The sequence below is a fragment of the Melanaphis sacchari genome, unplaced genomic scaffold (genome assembly GCF_002803265.2).
Source record: "Melanaphis sacchari strain LSU unplaced genomic scaffold, SCAv2.0 Contig261_pilon_pilon, whole genome shotgun sequence".
In the NCBI taxonomy this organism is placed as follows: domain Eukaryota; kingdom Metazoa; phylum Arthropoda; class Insecta; order Hemiptera; family Aphididae; genus Melanaphis; species Melanaphis sacchari.
The window spans coordinates 544619-566444 of record NW_020271135.1 but is presented as its reverse complement, the minus strand read 5'-3'; the positions used below and the strand labels follow the sequence as shown (position 1 = coordinate 566444).

Genomic DNA, 21826 nt, shown 5'->3' with positions numbered 1-21826 from the left:
ATATTCGTTTTTAGTAGCTTTTGTTAAAAATTCTACTCCATTATACGAGTGCAGCATAGCTACTGGCTAGTTTTCTAAATGTTTACCGTTTACCAATACCTATTACTAGAAATTAATATTTAACTTTTTCTGCACATTTTATTTTCAATGTTTGATGTACAACAAAATGGGTTAAGTAATACTGATCATTCATCATAAATCGGAAATCATTTAGGTAAGTATACTTTTATGGACTGCATAACGATTAAGTTGGACAATCTGGTTGCATACCATTAGTTATAATTCGAATATAAAATACATTTTAATACAAGACCTTTATTTTTGAGTTTGATGATTTAAGATTTAAATAAACCGTTATTGTTTTTCTATCGCATTAACATATCATGATTTTGAATTCAGCCGTCATTACAAGGTTGCGGCTTCCCGTATAGATATTCCACATTTCCACATAACTTATTAAAGATCATTTTTAGTATTTGCAGTTGCACATAGGCGTAACTAGGGGAGACTTGGGGGGGCTTAGTCCCCCCCAATATAATTTTTAGCCCCCCCCCCCCCGTCATAATTCCTAGTCCCACACTCCCGCCAATATTAGTAACATTTTTAAACTTAAATTTAAAATATCGTTTTATTTTTTTTATTTAATATCTTGGAAAAATATTAATTTAAACTATATTATTGTATGTAATGATCCTGCAGTGTAAGACGTATAACGTTGTGTAATTTTTACTACACAAATACTCCCTACTAAGAAGTTGTCAATAAACTAAAAATCGTTAAATTCTTTATATCTAAAATAATACTTAATAATATGTTAATATATATATATTTAACCTCAATACCACTTGGCTTATTATTTGTTTTATAATTAAATATTAATTTACATTCATATTATATGTATATTGTATAATCAATGAATGTAAGGTGTTTGGGGGGGGGGGGTATGGGGGGCAGAGCCTCCCACTTAATTTACTTATAATAAAAATTCTAGGGCTGAAGCCCCCCTTAACTTTAAGGTCTAGTTACGCCTATGCAGTTGCATGTCATTTAATTTCATTTAAAACAATGATGTACCTATAAGAAAAATAATATATTGGTTTACATGTAATCGTAGGTATTTTCTTTGAATATATCAAAACGTATCGATGCAGCAATGAAAACTAATGTGATGTGGCGTAATTTATAAAGTTCAAATACATGGGTGATGAGTGTTAGACATTAGTTCATGGTCTAATGACGAGTAGGTAAGTAATAATCATACAAGTCTAATTGAAAAACTAGGGTGTTTTCATCAAAGTAGGTACGTGTAAAATAATTCAAATGCACTTACAACGTTGACTTTCATAAAATAAAATTTGCAACACAGTACCCATGTCTTTAGAAACAATATAATATTTTAATCAAATACCTTGAGTAGGCCAAATAGCCATTACACGACTTGCAAGGTACCTTAAAACATCATAGAATAATACGATTAAAAACCATTTATTTCACAAATTGGATTGTTTCGATTACAAATATACTTATCGGTGAATTCTAAGATGTACTTAAAACAAAAACCATAGTTATGAATATATATATATAAAAAAAAAAAAAAATAACCAACTCAAATATGTCTAATATTGTAGTAAAAACATGATGTCTCATCTAATGAATGTTGAGTACTTGAGTAGTTGAGTGTGTGTTGTATAAAATATGCTTAATATCTATGTGATAATAATTTTGTTTGCGAGTCTGAGATCTAAAAAAAAAAATGTATAATATATACATCAATATTCAGTGTATTTAAATCACAATATCAAGGAAACCACAATATACGTCATGTAGTCATAATATTCATAGCTCATAATTAAGTAGGTATACATAATGCATAGAATAATATCCAGCGTGTTCAATATTATAAAGGTAACGATTTCGAACGCATGCGTGGGCCATGCATGACCCTGGATTTAACTAAACGTTTTTACCTCCCTTTATTACTTCAGGTTTAAGTTTTAAAATTTTTTTAAACAACTTTAACTTAAAGCTTTTCATCTTAAAAATTTACTTATTGCAAAAGTTTCAATTTATACATGTATATTTATCGAATATATTAATAGTCAATCTAAAATTTTACAAAGTTCCTTATGAGATTTCGTACTTATGACATCACATCTAAGCTTAAAAAAAATATGTCACACGAAATTTAAAATTGTAAATAGGTTGTTAAAAAATATCATAAATTCAACATGCATAAATCGACACTAACTCACTATCAAATTAGTCTCAATGAGTCAAAGTTATGTAACAATGTTACCTAATTTAAATTTTAATTAAAAAATGCGGAATGCACAAATAAAAAAAAAGTTGGCCCGCATTTATTGAAATCATTTAAAAAATTAAATTTTTTCAAAAATAAATTAGGTACCTATTTAATATTTAGTCCTTTATGCGATAAAAAAAAACACCCCCAAAAAGATATTTAGAGTTATCACTCTAAATATTTCGTGTTAGGTACCTTTATCATTAAACACACTATATAAATCGTAAATAAAAATCCAGAAAAGAGCCTAAAATAAAAGATCATTATATATAAATACTAGTCTGATATTAATAAGACTCAAAAAACATATATTTAATTTTTGATTACAAATACTAGATACTAAGAGCTGTTAGCGATTTGATGTAAAGAGAATAGAATCAACAAATATCAAATACCTATCAATATATTAAATTATACACACCTCTCAAACTTGACAGAACATGAACTTAACCGGATTCCATTTGTTCTCCGAGTTCCGAAATAGTGTTTTCCGACAACGATTGCAGTCTTGGCGATGTCCACATCACGTCGTTGGCCGCCAACAAAGAACTACCCATTGGCACGTTTACTGTACTGCTGAGCTGTAACATACATTGGAAATTACAAATTTAAACTTATAACAAAACTACTATAGCATATTAATTAGTATTACGTTATTATATTTAATCTATGTGTATACCGCCATATCGGTATTGAATAACACGATTTGATATAATAAATATTATGAGAATGCCTCTTGTTAACACAACCAAACGTATTATTTTGTAGGTCATTCAGAAGGATTAAAATAACTGTATGAAGGTTTTATGATACCTATATATATTGTTTAATATTGATATAAACAAATATTTAAAACACTTGTTTTTTATTATTTGATCATTTTACTGTATCATTTTCCCCCGTAATTTCTAATTCAGTTTTAAAACTGATCTTATTGATCAACATTTAACCACGTTTGACATATGAAATAAATTGCACGTATATATTTCGTATAGATACACAGATTCAAAATAAATTGCCAGAAAATAAACATTGGTCATAATTCATTTTATTACTTACAAATGTATAGGTAATTTATATCATCGTTATGATAGCATTGCTACAGAATAGCGTGGCATAAGAACGTACTCCGTCGAAAAAGCATCGTAGGGGTAGATTTTAGACTGTCAAAAGTTTATTCGTAATAATCATGGTTCGTAATATAATATTATACAGTCTGAATAAAACCGACTCGAATGATAAAATATATGATACCTACAGGTAGTATCGCTTTTATCGAGTATTTGTGTACCCGGCTCAATCATTATGATCATTATTATTATTTATTTGTGTGTGAGTTCAGGACCAAATTTAGAGAAAAGTAGGAGGAAATTCAGACAATGGGATTTTTTTAAGTTTAGTTTATGTATATATACCTACTATATTATTCATTTAGCCTGTAAGTATCACATATAATAATTACATTTCAAAAGTTAAATGTAATCTATTATTTGATGCAATATATTAATATTATTTTAATTATATTGTATAAGTCATATTTGTACCAATATTAAATATACATATGCAATGGAAAATGGAACCACGGCAATAAGAACGGGTCCTGGAAAGCCTCCATTTTTCTAAATCTGGCATTGCATCAAGTACGTATATTATACGCCCACGTCCGATCAATACACAATCAATTAGAGGCTACATCAATACTTTGACTGTAACGGTTATTTGTATTCATAGACGTGCGCACCGGTAGGATTAATTGGACTTTAGCTCCCCCCCCCCTCTGATCTTTTTTTACGGGGGAGGGTACTTGGTACTTAAAAAACTAATAAGGCGTTATAGCCTAAGAACAATAACAGAATAAATCATAGATATTTACTCGATTAAAGATATACTGATTGCCCATATGCATAATTTTTTCTTGTGTGATTTTGACGAGGAGAAGGATGAGTGGTCAGATTGAATTTAACCATATCTGACTTAGAAATCTGCGCACGCCTATGTATGTAATAACTGTTTTAGTGTTATTCTTGTCTACTATTATAATAATAGGCTATACGTAGACTATGTACTAACAAGAGTAACAAGTAATAGTAATGTACCTACCATAGTTTATTTGAAATTATAAAAAAATACTATAATATATTAAGTAATATACAAAATATGTAATTTAACTGAAGATATACCGTATGCAAGGTGTAGCCGATAATCTATATGACTAGTGCACACAATTATAAATTATAATAATATACAGCAGTGATTCTTAACCTATATGGTCCGTGGCCCCCTAGGGATCCGTGATACTCATGTTGGGGGGTCCACGACAACCTTAACACATAACATACGTCAATACGTAGCACGAGTGCATTATTACAATATTATTGGAATCTTATTTTCTTTTCATACATAATAAATCTTAATAAATAAAAAGTTAGACATATTTTATCTTATTTATATTACTTTTTTTTATGAAAAATTAAGAGTAATAAAAAGTATTATACCTACATTTTGCTATGATAACATGAGATATTATGTAAAAAAAAAGTATTCAAAAAAATTGTTAAGGGGGATTTCCAAAAACCTCTGATCAGGAGTCCACGATCTATAAAAGGTTAAGAACCGCTGGTATATAGGATTGTAGATTTGATTAGTATACTTAATATAATAATTATGTTTATGGTTTGATTTTATAATAAAATATAGCAAGCATAATATATGAATATAATAAAAATTAAAAACAAAATAAAAAAATTATATTATTAAAAAAAAAGAAAACCAAATTTTAAATTATCATTAATCTATTTTTACAATAATATCTACAGGAAACTAATAAATTTATTTCATCATACTAATAGCTATACTACTTTATCATATCAGCAACTACTTTTATTTTATAACATAAAATTACAGTTAAAAAGTTTTTAACATTACAAGTTTTTTAAATATAACCGTAACATATAGTTGTTATTTTTTATTTGTTTTGTAATATTTGAAAATAATTTTTTGTCGTTTTGGTTGTGATTTTCATTATCTATAATGAGCTAACTTAGTTACATAAACATATAATACAGTCTAATCTTATTTCCAAATTAGAGTCCAAACTGCAGTGGGATGTTTTTGTCATCTTACTAATATAAAATAAAACAAAACGTGAATTCCGCATGAAAAGCGTTAATAAAATGTATGTATATGTTATTGTTCAATATTTATAGTAATATTAAAGGGTTATATATTATAATATAATCTTCTAAAAATAGTTCCTACTAGTATAGTATTATATATTGCACTAAAATCAATTAAAACTTTCAAGATTAGGTATAGTTTAAATCATTATTTCTACAAAAATAAGGTAACATAATAATTATTGGATAAAAACAACTACTCAAACTATCATTAAATATAATATATAAATAGAATAAAATGTATTTAAGTGCATACAATTAATTAACTTTATTCATATTTTAGTTTAATAATGAGTAATAATAATTAAGAAACGTTTTTATTTTTGACTTTTACCGCCAAAAAATCAATCTTGTAAGTCTTCAATTATTACCCACACGACGTTAACTACCTATTACCTATACTCGTTATACTACAGTTTTCTATAACATTGAAGGACTTAGCTCAGTGCCCACGCGCTTATACTATGTCAAATACTTTGAACTTAAATATCGAATAAACAATAAAATTATAACAAAATATTCTTGTATAAATTATGATACATGAAATTTGTTTGTTGTTATTTTTACTAATACAATTATAAATATTCAATTATCCATCTTTTTTTTTATTACATTTACCTAATAGAAAGCAATTACTGTAAAGTAATAAGTAATAACTAGTATATATAAACTTGTAAATAATACCTAATACAACCATAATAACTAAGAAAATTATAAAAATAGGGTTTCCTTTTAATAAATGATTTCGTGTCTTAAATAAAATTTAACTCATTTTCATTTTTTTAATAAGAAAATACATTTAAATAATAAAATAAGATAATTTACTACAAGGAAACCCTATTTTTTATAATTTACTTCATCATTATGCTTATATTAAGAATTATTTACAAATTTAGATAATGAATTCAATCATATAAAAAAAAAATAAAAGCAATAAATCTTGGTCTAATAAATTACGAATACCTAAAGACTTAATGTCTTTAAGTTATATTTTGTAAAGGTTAATACACGGATAAATATAATTAAACGTGCGATAATTGTTATTGTTATACTACTATAGTATGCAGAAATAAATATTGTTTAATATTATGTGATTTTTGATTAAATTAAAACAATTATTTTAAGTTATAATACAGTTGTTTACAAACTATATATTGTCGTCTTGACATTTAATTTAAAATAAATAAAATAAATAAATTACTTTAATTAATACCTTTGCATGAATAAATATTACTCACAAATTTATTATCTACATAGTTATACCCCACCACTTAAAATTAACGAAATCCTAGCTGTGTAATGTGTATAATGTAAATATATACGAGTAAAAACTTATCAATTTTAAACATTTAATCTCACTGTAATGGCATTATTTGTTTTCCAAAATTATATTTACTTTTCTGTAACAAATTATTGGATTATATGTTAGTTATAGCGATAAGGTGGATTAATTTTCCAGTTTTAATATTTAATTAAAGGTATTTAAAATATTTTGCACAAATTCAGCTATTTAAAAAATTTTATTTAAAATTTCTTGTGATTTTCTTGATTTTCTAACCTTGAATATGATTTGTATGAATAATTATATTTATTAATTGATGTCCAAAGTGTATATGTAATTAGAAAAAAAATACATGTGTTTGAATTTTTTTGAATATTACATTAGTAAAAAAAAAATTTTATGATAAGGATTTATTTTAATAAACTTGTTAAAAAATGACTATTTCACTATTTAAATTTAGATATCTTGGATTTACCTAGAAATTGAAATATTTATAATTGTAATCGTAATAATCAAAAGTTTTTTATTAGCATCATTGTATGTTAATGAAATTGTGTAATTAAATGGTTAATTAGTTATACATGTAAATTTTTTAAATGCCGTTAATAGTTATATTTAAAGATAAGTTAAACACATATATTGGAATAAGATGTAATTATGATATAATCAGTACTAAATTTCGGTCAAGGTTCTTCATTCTCGCTTTATTAAATATGTATAAATATATTATATATTATCCAATAAATAAAAGTTTATAAAACATATGGGTATTATTTATACATAAATGTGTATAGATATTTAATAGAAAATATAAAATTTAAAAAAATATTACTCGATTTTTTGAAAACTGTTAATAATAAAATCTAAGTCTGTTAATAATAAGTGATAATTTAATTGTAATGACCATCGGTCACATTATAAAGAGAAAAATAAACTAATCAATATAACCACGTGAGTAAAAATATATATTTATTATCTGAGTTCACATGACATATAGTCCGTTAACCTCTTTACTCTAATGAGTAAGTTTATTTACTACTTTAATCTATGTAACTATGTAAGGATGCAATTAACTCTTTAGACAATATTAGAAGAGTTATCTTCATTAATTTTAAAAATAAATGTCAAGTACACAGCTTCGTGAGCTATTGTGTAAGAAATGAATAATTTCTGAATCGAATTCAAAGAATAAAATGAATGAATAATAAATAATACCCATTACCTGGAATTGTCGACAATATACAAGGATTAGTCCTACTGCACACGCGTCATGACCTCAGGAGCGTCAATGTATAATATTTATCATATTGTTTAATGTAGAATGACCTGATTTAATTTGAGATAACTTTTTAAGACTATTATATTTATAAAATGAATGTTCAAAAAATTTAAAGTCTAATTAATCTATTCAAATGTTATCACGTTAAGCGGCTAAACAAACAGTTTGTCAGATCATATTATTACAACAGGATTATTGTACTCATTAGTCAGTGGCAGCAAATCTACGATTCGAGCGTGCTGCTTTAGCTACAGAAAACTACACAATTAAAATTAGTAGTCGGGCGGTTAAATTTAATGATTACAGGAAATTTTTAAGAAAAAAATAACCCAAAAATAAATGGTCAAGTTTTTGTTGATGATGTAACACAACATAATATATAAGTACATCCTTTATTTAAGGCCAAAAATAGATTATCTATATAGATAAGTCGGAGGCGTATAAGGAAATCCTGAGTAACACGTACACTTTCTAAGATATAATACCGTCCACGGTCACAAACTAGATAACTATGTATCTTACTGATCGATCGAAAAACAATCACGTATAAGTGTATATAAGAATAATAAATTATAATAATCATTGTCCTTTCCTACAAAAATCGTTTCTCGCTAACTTCCGGAAGAGTTAAATCTCAGTTAATATGGTTATAACCTAGGTCGAGATATTTTGTGCCTTTATAATATATATATATATATATATTATGTTAGGTATATACTTTTATTGTTATGATATAAAAAAACAATTAGGTATATATTATATATATATATGAACGGTCACCTGTGAATAATTCTTAGAGAAGTTGTACTGCTGCCCAGACGTGCAGTACCAATGATGTTGCGGATCAGGCACCGACAGCCAATTAGCCTGACTGTCGAAGTCGTTGATTTGACACGTGGCCATGGTGTGCGGCAACGATTGCCAGCTGCCGTCCGATTGGAATTGCATCGCGCCGTGGCCGTGGCCGTCACCGCCACCACCACCACCGCTGCCGCCACCGCCGCCGCCACCGCCGTGTTGGGGCGACGAAAGTTGTACTGCGGTCTTGTTGTTATACTGCAACGAGGGCTGCCGGTGAGCGTGGTGCTGCCGCTTGTTGACCGACAAGTCGGCGGCCGTCACGCCGCACTGACCGAACGCCGCCGCCGACGCGGCCGCGCCCTGCTTGTGCAACGCGGTCCGCTTGTGCTGGAGCAATCGCTGTTGGAACAACTGCTGCTGGAGCCCGGACTTTTCCAGCGCATAATTGTCCGTGTAGTTGAACCGCTTGGCCATGGCTGCCGACGGCGACCTGGGCGGCACGTCCTTGCCGGATCGGTACTCGGCCCCGGCCGCCTGTTTCCGGTTCGGCGCCACCTGTTCGTCGTTGGGCAGGCAGCTCTGGTACAGCATCTTGAGCGTCTCGTGTTCTTTCTGCACGCCGCCGCATTCTTGCATCTGAAACAACTTCCCGTTGCCGCCGACCGGCATGCGACCACCGTTGTACTGCTGCTGCAGCTGAGGCGACCTGGGCGACGACGACTGCACGGCGTTGGCCACCGCCACAACGGCCGCGGCCATGACCGCCGGGTCGATCTGGTTCATCAGCCCGTCCGACGCCCGTCTGCCTTCCCGGAAGCTGGCCGGCGACATGTTGTCGGCGCGCGGTCGGACGCCGTCGCCGGCCGAGTTGTGGTTGTGCGCCAAGAACGAGGCGCGTCTGTCCCACGACGGCGGCGGACAGCCGTTGGTCGCCGCCGCTGCAGCCGCGGCCGTGCAAATCGCCGTGCAGTCCGCTGCGTACTTCATTTCGTTGGCGCACGACGGTAGGCTGGACACCTGCAGTTCCGACTCGAACTGCTGCAAGTTGGCCGCGCACTGCAGGTGATCCGCAAGATTCTGGCTGTGGCTCTTGATCACCGGGCCGCCGCCAACCGCGGACGGGTAAGCCGCATTCCGGTGCGACTGTTGCGTGGGGCTACTAGACGACGCGGCCGCGTCTTCCAGGTCGGTTTCGATGCCCTCGTCCGTCGACGTGGAGTACTGCGGCGCCATCATGGTCATGTGATCCAACCGGTTGTGGTAGCACATTTTTGGGCCGTCGTCGTGCGGCACCATGTCGATCTTGTCCGGTTTGCAGCCCTTGAACTTGGGCAGCTGGGGCAACTCTCTGAACGGCGGGTGCTGTTGTTGCGGCGACTTGCACAGGTCGGCCAGGTTGATGGAATGCTGCACGGCCCGGCCCTGGCTGTACGACCGCGGCCGGTTGGACGGCGTGTGGCCGCTGTTCAGGTGCACGGCTGCACTGGTTTTGGGCTGCTTCCACAGGTCGGGTTGCATGTACTGGTGACCGGCCGGACAGTCGATCAACGCCCGCTTGTTGGGGCTCGAGTGTCCGGTGAACAGCTGCGGCTGTTCGTACGAGAATAGTTTCTCCGACAGCCGCCGATCCTGCAGATAGTGACTACTGTTCTCTTGCGACTGTTGCTGCTTGAGTTTCTCCAGCAACAAGTAGTAAATGGCCGCGTAATGATCGTACGTCCGATTCCTCAGCGACTGAAATGTTTGACGCAAACATATAATATTGTGTATGATGATAGATTGTCAATTCTATTATATATGATTACTTATAAGGTATGCATAATTTCAAAAATGGTTTTCGACTACTGGATCGGACACAAAAGATAATACCCAATTGTACACACATCAGCTAAAATTAATTAGGTTATAAATTAATGAAACGATATATTGTCATTTGAGTAATTGCAGAAATATTCAAGAACAATACGCATATTTTAAGCATTTGTATGTGTAGGTGTGGAAGAATTAAGTACATTTTTGTTTTGCTATAAATTATATTGCCGTTGTAGTTTAAGAAAACTATTATTCTTTTATTTGTCAAAAATATAAATGTAAGTATACATATAGTTTAAATCGGGGTGTGTCACTGTTGATTATCGTTACTGCTACCAAACCCATTGATCTTGAAATCGCTTAAGTGTTGGTTAGTGATTTCATCGATGTATAATTCATGAAAAAAATGTATTATTTATATAGCTGAATGATTCCATTAACGCTTGACTTGTTAACAGAGAAAATTATTGCCAAATACTATAAAAAAAATCTTTAACACAACAAAGTTGTTGTTTTATTTCACATCCCTTGCTATTTCGAAATTGTTTTTATATAACAGATTTTTAACAAACACAATAAATAAATATTATATTTTAATAGATGAATAAAAATGTTTATTTAAATATTAAATATTAATATGTCCTTTAAAATAGGTAATTATAACTAAAAAATCTAACCTGTCTAGTTCTCGTCGTATTTATATCTAAACTGCTCATGAATCGCAACACTTGATCATTAGGTTCTGCGGGCATTTCTGCAATTGTACCCGGTAGAAGTCTTGGCGCTTCTTCTAACATCCAAGGATGTCTTTTTATCTGTTCGACCGTATACCTTTTATTCGGATCTAATATAAGCATTTTACGTATCAATGATTCACAACCTGTAAAGTACATTAATATTTTATTGTATTATTATACATTCACATTTCACGTGTTGACATATTTAGTATTCGTTTTTATTCCGCCAACCAAGCGGTTCAGCAGTTAGTACTGTAAAATTGATCGCTTCGTCGTTGATGGCAGTGACGTCATTGCATGTGCGTCATACCACGCGGGCAGACCCGGCACGGAGTGAAAATAAAACCTGGCGAAACCACTGGATTTTTTTGTTTGATAATTTACGACAAACCAACGCGTAGTTACGTCATTACAATCATTAAATTTGATGCTCGGTCCACTTTTATATGTTCTTCTGAGACCACTGCCTTCAATTTATCACGTTGCTCACATTACAGTTTAATTATTTAAATCTTTAAAAAAAAAATCCAATACTTCTACTATCTATGAAAATGTTCAACAGATGAGAATTTTGACTCGGATATATTTCATGAATAGAAAAAACCTTCAAGAATTGTAAATAAAAATGTGAGTTTATCTCCCAATGATCCCCCGTAAATACTGAACAGCATTTATGATATATCATCTGTTATTTAAATATACATTATACGTATATAATATTTTTATATAAAAGCAAATAAACAAATATTTATAGGGAGCTTAGTATGGTTTTTGTAGTATATATCCATATATATATATTGGTCATTTTCATTCACACTTGAATATATTAATAGTTTTCATACTGCCTAATCAATTTATATGTGTAACAAAATTATCAATTCAATTTAGTATTAACCATTGCTAAGAAAAAATATAATATATTCTATAAAAATGTTTAGATAATAGATACATTACATAGGTCTATAAATGTAATAAAAATATTAAACAAATTACTACCAATGAAAATAATAAAATTAAGGAAGTTTACCGAGTACGTCCCGAAATGACTCTTAATTTAATGTCCCTAGTGCGTATGGAAAAAGTACCAACACAGCACATCTCAAAAAAAAATATATCATTTATTCTACGTAATTCCAGGGTGACCCAGATCATTTAGAATTACCCAGAGGTCATGATGCATATTTATTTAATTATTTTGGCTTACACATATTTTTAAAATGTTGGGTGTATAAACTATTTTTTTATGTTTTTATTTTTTTTTGTTATTTTAAAAATGTTTTGTTAAAATATTAAAGTATCTTACTTACCGTGTATGTTATTTAGCAATACGATTTATTTGGAAATTAAAAATATGAATTGCCTATAATAAAATGTCTTCACTTACACTTTTTAATTGTAAATGAGTCAAATTTATCCTTAGTTAAATAATAAAATGCAGTTTCCCCACAATGTCATAGTCTTTATGGTGAAAATTATTTTTATAATATTATGGTTTTGAATTTTAACTATAATTAAATATTTACAGCTGTATAACAGTAATGCATTCAAGCTATTCAATATAATTTGTCAATAATATTACAAACGCGCTTGAATATAATTTACCAATAAGATTGTAGACAAATTTGGACTATGAAAAAGTTTTATATTTGATGAAAGTACCTACTAAATATTGAAAACGGGATGCACTCGAAAAAAGTAAAGAGATATTTTAATTTTAATTGCGAGTACCTACAGTGTAAACATTTATTTAAGATTTTAACTTATTCTGCGGTTATTCTATGTCTACCTATATATTTTTTATTATGCAAAGTCAAACTTTAACATTTTATATTATAGTAAGACCATGATGGCAATTTTAACTAAATTTAAATATTTAATACTATTTGCTCTTATATGATTATAGGATCAAATTATACATAAAATAATAGATACATACATTAGCACCTAAAATGCTTATCAAGTATTAACTAAGGAGCATTAATAGCTAACAAGTAACGATATAAAATATGTATAGTAAACTGAAATGTTTAAAATTTATAAACAATGGGTAGGTACAAAAGATATTATATTCCATACGGTAAAACTGAAAATAATCAACGCGTTAAACAGCCATTTGAAAATTAGTTGTGGAAAATTATATAGATATTATGTTTTGTGATTTTTAGTTCAATATCGATGATATTTCTTAAATTTGTTTCATTGATTTTTTACTCATGCATTTTTTGAATCAAGTTCAATTTAACAGTGTTAGTTGAAATTTTCGTCACGCGCTCACTCCACAAATGTAATCAATGATTACTAATCATACACAAATCTGAACGAATAAAAATTTTAAAAAAACCAAGGATTTCTCCGGGAAAAAATTACAAGATATTTAGTATAAAATATTGTTAAATATATTATACGTAACTTACCAGTACTCATGAAGTAAGGTATACGAAATCGTCCAGACAAAACTCTATCTCTCAGTGAATGCAACGTGCTTCCATCGAATGGCAGTGCTCCACAAACCAATACGTACAAAACTACTCCCATACTCTGAAAAATAATTTTTAATAAAAATAAAATTACAAATGAAACAAAAACAAAACAGTTTTAAAAAAAAATCCATAACAATCATTAATCTGATATAAATAAAATTAGTTGTATAATTATTATTATTGCAGTATTAATAGTAAGTAATAAAAGTGTTGTAATTCATTTTTAACTAAAATCCAAACCATGAATTTTTTGATACCCGTCTAATAATACACTATAATTTTAAATAATTCGAAACATTTACCCAAACATCAATCTCGGGACCATAATATTTTTTGCCTTCGAAAACTTCAGGAGCAGCATAAGGGGGTGATCCACACCAAGTAGCCAACTGTTCGCCAGGTGTAAAATAATTACTAAATCCAAAGTCAGCGATTTTTATGTTCATATTAGCATCAAGTAGCAAATTTTCTGCCTATACAAAAATGTATTCATCAATATTTATCCTAAAAGTTGTTTTTGTTTATTTTTATTAAACAATTTCGTACTTTTAAATCTCTGTGAACAACATGTCTGTTGTGACAATACTCAACCGCTGAGAGTATTTGCCAAAACTTTTTTCTTGCAGCTGCTTCAGTCATTCGACCGTATTTCGCAATGTAATCTATACAAATACAAATATATTATGTACTATAAACAGATTTAATTAATTTCAAATTGATTTATAGTAAAACTATGAAGATTTTATATTTCTTAAACTATTTAAATTAGTATAAAAATTATCTAATATTAAATATCCATATTAATTTAATTTGTAATATAACCGAATAACTAAAAAAAGTATAGAGCCCATATATATACCTATGTTTAATGTTACAACTTATTTTAAGATTCTCTATAAGTATATAATATGACTATTGGCTTCAATAACACGTTTATACACAAAATAGAAGTTAAGTTGGTAAATTTAAATTATGGATCATTTATTAATTCAGCTGAAAAATGTCATTTATAAGCTTATTTCTTTATTGTTTATATTTTATAATAAAAAAACCATTGTTATAACAGCTATATCAGTAAAGACATTATATAGAGACCAAGTGCCGTGTACAATCGCACATAAAAAAAAGCAATTTTAGTATCATATTTTATAGTACTTTTATTACCAGATTTTACTATTTTAGTAACTATTGTTTTACAAACATACATTTATTCATTGTGATAGTAAGATACATATTATTGTATATATATTAACATATTAATATGAATATTACATTTGATTATTAAAGTGAATACACTATAATTGATAGTTTTGTATAACGTGAGGCCATGAGCGACCACATGAGATTGACGTAGCTAAAGTATAAAAAAGTTGTATCATCAATTTGTTATAACATTAAGCTTAAAACTTAGCTAGACTATTCCCGATCAATAGAAATAAATAAATACGTAACAAATTTACGTATTCCCTTTATATTTAATATTAATATTATTATTTTTTTTTTTTGAAAACGCTGTTTGTATACTGTGGTAAACAATGATTAACTATTGCGTTAAATATAATAACTGCTGAACCAAACTAGGTTTACTACAATATTAGTATTATACCAAAGTTAAATATTTATAGAACTTTTAAAATAAAGTTGTTTATAAACATTTAAATTTATATAATGTGTTAAGATTTTCTAAATGTATTGAATAGTATGTAGAGTCTATACACTATAAATTATAGTTATAAAGAAGATATGACTATAACAATATAACATCATTTACATAACATTAAAACGAATTACTTTTAATAATCATGATGATTAACAATACAAAAATTACGTAATTTTCAATGTTGGAATAAGATTTATTAATATATAAAATGAAATTGTAATTTTAAATTTTAGTTGAATCAACATTGTTTTTTTTATTAAAACTACACAACACAAGTATAACAATGTTGAGTACAAATTATAAGAACAAACTAATATTAAAGCAATACTGACATTAAATTATTACTAATGACTACGACCTAATTAACAAAGTGCAAAACTTTTTCTCCCCAATAAGTTTTTTTTTTTTAATAAAATTATATAAATACAATTACATATTAATAGTAAACAAGATGATCCCTCGTTCCAGTCGTTTCACTTATAGATTCTATAAGCAATCTTACAAAACAAAATGTTACGGTTTTTTGACTCCATAAAACGGTTATAGAAATATTATTATTTTTTTATTTATGATTACACACATACTTATACAAAAAAAAAAGTATAAATGAACAAATAGTAGGTAAAATGTAGTTTTGAATACAATTGACTATTGTATTTTAATATTGATGGTTATTTAAAATAATTTGAATATGATTTCATTTCTATGGTTCAAAACATTATAACGTATTATATTTTTATTTTTTCTTCCAACTTAATAATCCAAAACGGTCTTAAGTAAATAGTAAATTATCTAGAAACATACTATGTTGTGTAACATAAATATATTTTTTACAAAAGTGTTGGAGAAAAATTTTTTTTAATGAGTTAGTCATTTAGTTGAAAAATGTATAACTTATATAACTATACACAATATAGTATAATATCTAGTATTTACTGTTAGTAATACACGTTTTAGTAACAACAAGAAGTATGAAAATAATTTACATATTATTATATACATAACGTAAGAATTTTAATAGTGGACCTTCTATTGATAATTATATATTATATTATATATATATATATATAGACATTTTCTTGTCCATCGATGACTATATTATCATTTTTTTCGTTCAGTTAATATTTCAAAAAAGTTGAAGTAGGTGTACTAAATTTTAAGTAAAATACATGAAATTAACCTAGGAAGTATATAATACTGCAGATTGTCTTGCGTGCGTTTGTTCAACTTAATACATATATTCTCATCAATTCGTCTTTTGTATTTTACAACTATTTAAATACTTAATGAAAATTAGTAAACTTTTAAAATATTTACATAAATTAGCTCTATAAATTGTCTATCTCAAGAATTTAAGAAAACAAATATTTTAAATTTATTATTTTGAGTTTAAGTAAATCAAAAACTACTAAATGTGAAGTATAATAGTTGCGTTTTCCTAAATAAAAAATAATATTCAAAAGTATAAAAAAATTAAAAAATTGAAAACTAATATCATCTAAAATCGCATTTTAAATGTTAGTACCTATTAGAAAAATAAATGTTGATGAACATTTTTAAACAATCTGCATAGGTATATTTAAAAATTCGCATTTATATTATATATTATATTCATATACAATCAAACAGCGTGGCCATTTCATTAGTGCGATGTGTCACCATTTTCCATCACTTACTTACTGTACAATAGTGCCAAAACATTCCTATATTGACCTACTGAACCTATGTAAAAAAATCGATAAACCGTACAAAAATAAAAAAATAATTTCTTATTCTTTCGAAATTCGGGAAAGGATGTACATGCACTTTTTCAGATGCTGTTATTCAGTTTCTAAACGTGGTATTTTCACATTAAGCATTAATACCGTCATTCGTTTAGGCTATATTCAACAGCTTAAACGTTATTAATTAAAAAGTTAAAAGTTAAAAAGTTTTTTATATATTTTAATATTTCTTAGCGCCCATCAGGAAAACCTTAAAGAAGAGACGTACGTAATTCGAAATATGTATATATACATAATATATATAAATCTTCTTTTCCACATCTTTAACCTTCAAGTGATATGTGTGATTGGGTACATATACATAAAGCAAGCAGTGATTGGTGTAACTTATACTCTATAATTATTATTTTTATATTATAAAATTTAATACTTAAAATTATTGTTTAAAAGAAAAGTTTAGTAGTTTCATAAGGTTTTAGAGTATCAAATAACTCGTAGTGTTTATAGTGATTAATGTTAGTTTGGATACAAGTCAAAAAGTAATTAAATTATACTCTCACATTACTTGAAAACTCGTACGTCTTCGGTAGTATCGAGTAGTGTGTAATGTATAATATAAATATACATATACATTATACATACATAGAATATATATTATATACACACAAACGCTACTGATAATAATAGGTAATATCGATGGTTATACGGCAAAAGGGGCTTAGTAATATTTTTCAAGGTTTCGAGAGAGTTAAAAAATATTTTCTCGTGATTTTTATATTTTTCTATTTTTTTATGAATAACTATTTTTACGCAGAATATACTTTTTTTTTTGTTTACACGTTCTCTATAAAAATATTCATTTAATGTGTACTCATACAATATGTATTTAGAACAAGTGGTATTACCGGTATCCGGTATTTTCGATATTTAAAAATACCAGAATACCTCGATTCGGTAACTATCATTGTTATCAACTATGGTATGGTATTCCATGCTAAAGTAATTGCCAAAAATAACGAATTCATGTAATCTCTCATCGATTTAAAGCAGCATACAAGACAGTATTATACCCCGAAAATCTATTTTTGGTGTAATGTTTAAACCACTTACGGATCCGTAGTACTATTTTGTAAAATACAACAATAAAGTGGTTGACCACGACTGCAAAAAGGTCATGAAATTCTGATCGAGAACAGTTTATAAAACCTTTTTATTCAATGCCCCTTTTTACTTACACCCCCTTCCCAACGGCATTAAAAAACGTTTTGTAAATAAATTTTATTTTTTTTTTTAAACAACATTATAACTAACATAGTATATATATATAGTAATAAATATCAAGCATTTTCCTGGGTTCGCATAAAACTGTTTTAAATTCACCGAAAACGCTATATATATAATATATATACATAATTTTTTTTTCTATATAGGTACCGTTTATAATCGGCAATACCGCCGTTGATACAGGTAGTAAACAAATACCGGATATCGGATATCAAAATTTAAAATACCCACAGCCCTACTTTATAATATATATATATATATATATATTATGGTATATCATAATCGCGACGATGCATTTCATATCGTATCGGCCGTCGTCGACAACGATGCGCGCGGGACGGGAAAAACGCAACACACCGACGGCTGTTGTACGCTACGCTTTCGGGGTCGACGCATTGTGTGCCGCGGAGGCGAGGGTGTGCAGAGAGACCGGCTGCGGCGGAGGTGCCTTGAAGCCGGTCGCCACCGCTCGCACGCGATCAATAAGCTCTCTATAGTACGCGCTCTCTTCAGCTGCTGTTTCATATTATTGTACAAACAAGCGGGCGAGCGCTTGCGCGCGTAAGTTGTGTGTGTGTGTGTGTGTGTGTGTGTGTGTGTGTGTGTTGCGATTGTCGCTAGATCGCTCGATCGTTGGCTTGGTGCCCAACCTTCCCGTTCCTTATCCGACGACGACTGCGACCACCGCTGTAGCCAACGTTATCCGCACCGAAAGCTCCCGTCTTACACCTCTATCGTCACATATCACCACCCACTGCGCGTTTTATACTTTCGCCGTGATGCAATTTATGACATATTATTATACTGTAGTATAATTACATTATACAGAGCGATTATTTTAATTTTATAAATTGTTTGAGCAGTAGATTTCTTTTTCCTTTTTTTTTTTTTTTATAATAGTTAAACACGAGTCCATAATATAATGTAAGCAAAAAAAAAAAATTGGGGTGGCGCGAAGCACCATCAAGCGGCCCTCCATACAACTTTAAATGATCGTATTGAAATTCAATATTTGTTATTTAGTGTCATGGATATATTTAATACACGATAGTATAATTATTTACTATCATTTTAATAAATATTTATAGGCTGTTATTAAAAAATATCGCTTAAAAACCCACCAGATTCGTGATTATAGAATATTTAAAAAAAAAACAAATAAATAAATTTTAGACCTTGTGGTTACTCTAAATCGTACGAAAATATTTGTTTAAAACACAATACTTTGAAAAAACAAACGTAATTCACTGTAATAAAATCACCCTGTGTATGTTGTTAAGCCATGCAACACACGCACAATACACGTACGGCGTACTTACTATTAGAGAAGCAAGGAATATGTAAATATAAAAATATTTTTTTTATCGTTTTGCAAAATGAGTTAGTTTTTTCCCAACGTTGAAATATATTTATTTATTTTTTCTTTAGTTTACACTATGTATCAACACGATAAACCGTTGACTTTTATGTTTTTTTAGATAACGAATTTTTCTAATATTATGTAGTATATAAACCAAATAATACCATATTTTTTAGTGTTTATAATTTAGTCTTTCCATTAAAATCCACGAGGAATCACAATAAACGAATTTCTCTGCAATAGTTTTAACAATTTATTTTTAAACGTTGGTATGATTGAAGCCACAAAATCGTTGGTTTTGTGTTTTATACTATAGTTAACATTTTATATTTTTTTACTGGATAACATTATTTAAAAATATACATAATATATATTTGATATGCATTTCTATTAATTTTAAATGAATAAAATACATTTAAAAAAGTACTACCAGTTTTTATTTTCAATTAATACTTTTTCAACCGATGAAAAACTTCATATGTTTTATAATATATTATTTGATTTACGATAAAACATCCAGTTTAAAATTGGGTAAGTAGAGATACCTACTTATTTTAAAGAGAATTTTTTTGATAAAACCGAAACTAAATTAATACTAAAATCTTATTCAACCTTATTTAAACTCCAAACGTAACTATGTATAATGTTGTTAGGTATTAATGCGCGTATGGTTTCAATATTTTAGAAGCATAATATTATAAATCTATATACTATCCCATACGTAAAAGTTTTTAATAGTGTATAAAGTGTTTTTAAAGTGCATATAAATGTTAAAGAAGTAGCAATTTAAAAAATAATATTATATATTGTACATAAATTATACTTGAAATAAAATCTTAAATTTAAAAAATTATTATTACTGCCGGGAAGAACATACATTTTTAACCTCTCGGGGTATTATACCATTATAAGTACAAGAAAATTCAAAAGTACATTTTAATATTTCCATGAAAAAAAAATTAACATTTTAAACATGATTAACATTTCAACTAAAATAATTTAACGATAATTAAATCATACTATAATTATAATATCAAAGAATAGTTGTTATTTACATCCTGTGATAGAATAGATACAGAAAATAATTAGAAATTGAAAATAAATCCTTTTAATATTCAAGGTTCTGTTCAATAACAACTTTTAGTTTTTATTTAAGCTTTCGCCATTGACGATTGTTTTACAAATACTAATTAACAATAAAGAGTTTGTTTTTAGTGTAAATTTGAATTAGTGTTATTTGAAAACAGTATGCTAATTATGGATCACTGTAATGAATACTTGAGTCATGGTATAATGAAAATAGAATACTCATATTTGACCAGGGTAGTTAAATACACCTGTTGTTTATCAATATGTAAAACGCATACTTTTGAATTATTGTCATAGACATAGAAAGTATATGACCTAATAAAGTAAAATAGTACTAATAAGTAAAAAAGCTCTATACTTTTATCGAATTAATTATAAATTATTTATGAGTTAGAAAATATTTATAAAATATTATTATAATTTATTATTTATAATATGTTAATGTTATAATATGTTTAAACAAATATTAAATAATCGAAATCAATTTAAATCCTTATATTCCAGAAAACGTTTAAAAATAATTATAAGTAGTTATCCCTATTATTCTTAAAATTTGAAAACTAATAAATAATAATAAATTATTCATCGAAAGTAATGTATAGCATATTTATGTGTACTGTCTTATTATGTCAAAATTTTAGTTACTTACCAAATATTTCTCCTTGACTGGCATACTCTGAAATAATATATATCATATCTTTTGATTCCATAACCTATTTATAACAAAAATTATTTTGATTTAAATTTATATTTATCTTAAATCTTAATAATAATTAGTTATTTAAACTTCACAATTCTAACTATCTTATTATTTAACTACACCAAAAACTTCGCTTCACG

At 29.0% G+C, this 21826-nt stretch overlaps 1 protein-coding gene across 1 annotated transcript in view; it reads right to left on the bottom strand.

Annotated features, from left to right (window-relative positions):
- Positions 1 to 1494: 1494 nt before the first annotated feature.
- Positions 1495 to 21826, bottom strand: part of LOC112595202 (serine/threonine-protein kinase SIK2-like) — a 30666-nt gene continuing 10334 nt past the window's right edge. Inside the window, exons 3-10 of the mRNA XM_025340328.1 lie at positions 21636 to 21699; positions 14416 to 14531; positions 14172 to 14342; positions 13804 to 13927; positions 11330 to 11532; positions 8820 to 10574; positions 2724 to 2883; positions 1495 to 1741 (exon numbers count right to left, since the gene is read on the bottom strand). Coding sequence (XP_025196113.1) covers positions 2749 to 2883; positions 8820 to 10574; positions 11330 to 11532; positions 13804 to 13927; positions 14172 to 14342; positions 14416 to 14531; positions 21636 to 21699 — 2568 coding nt within the window. The 3' untranslated portion in view covers positions 1495 to 1741; positions 2724 to 2748. The remainder of the gene's footprint in view (positions 1742 to 2723; positions 2884 to 8819; positions 10575 to 11329; positions 11533 to 13803; positions 13928 to 14171; positions 14343 to 14415; positions 14532 to 21635; positions 21700 to 21826) is intronic.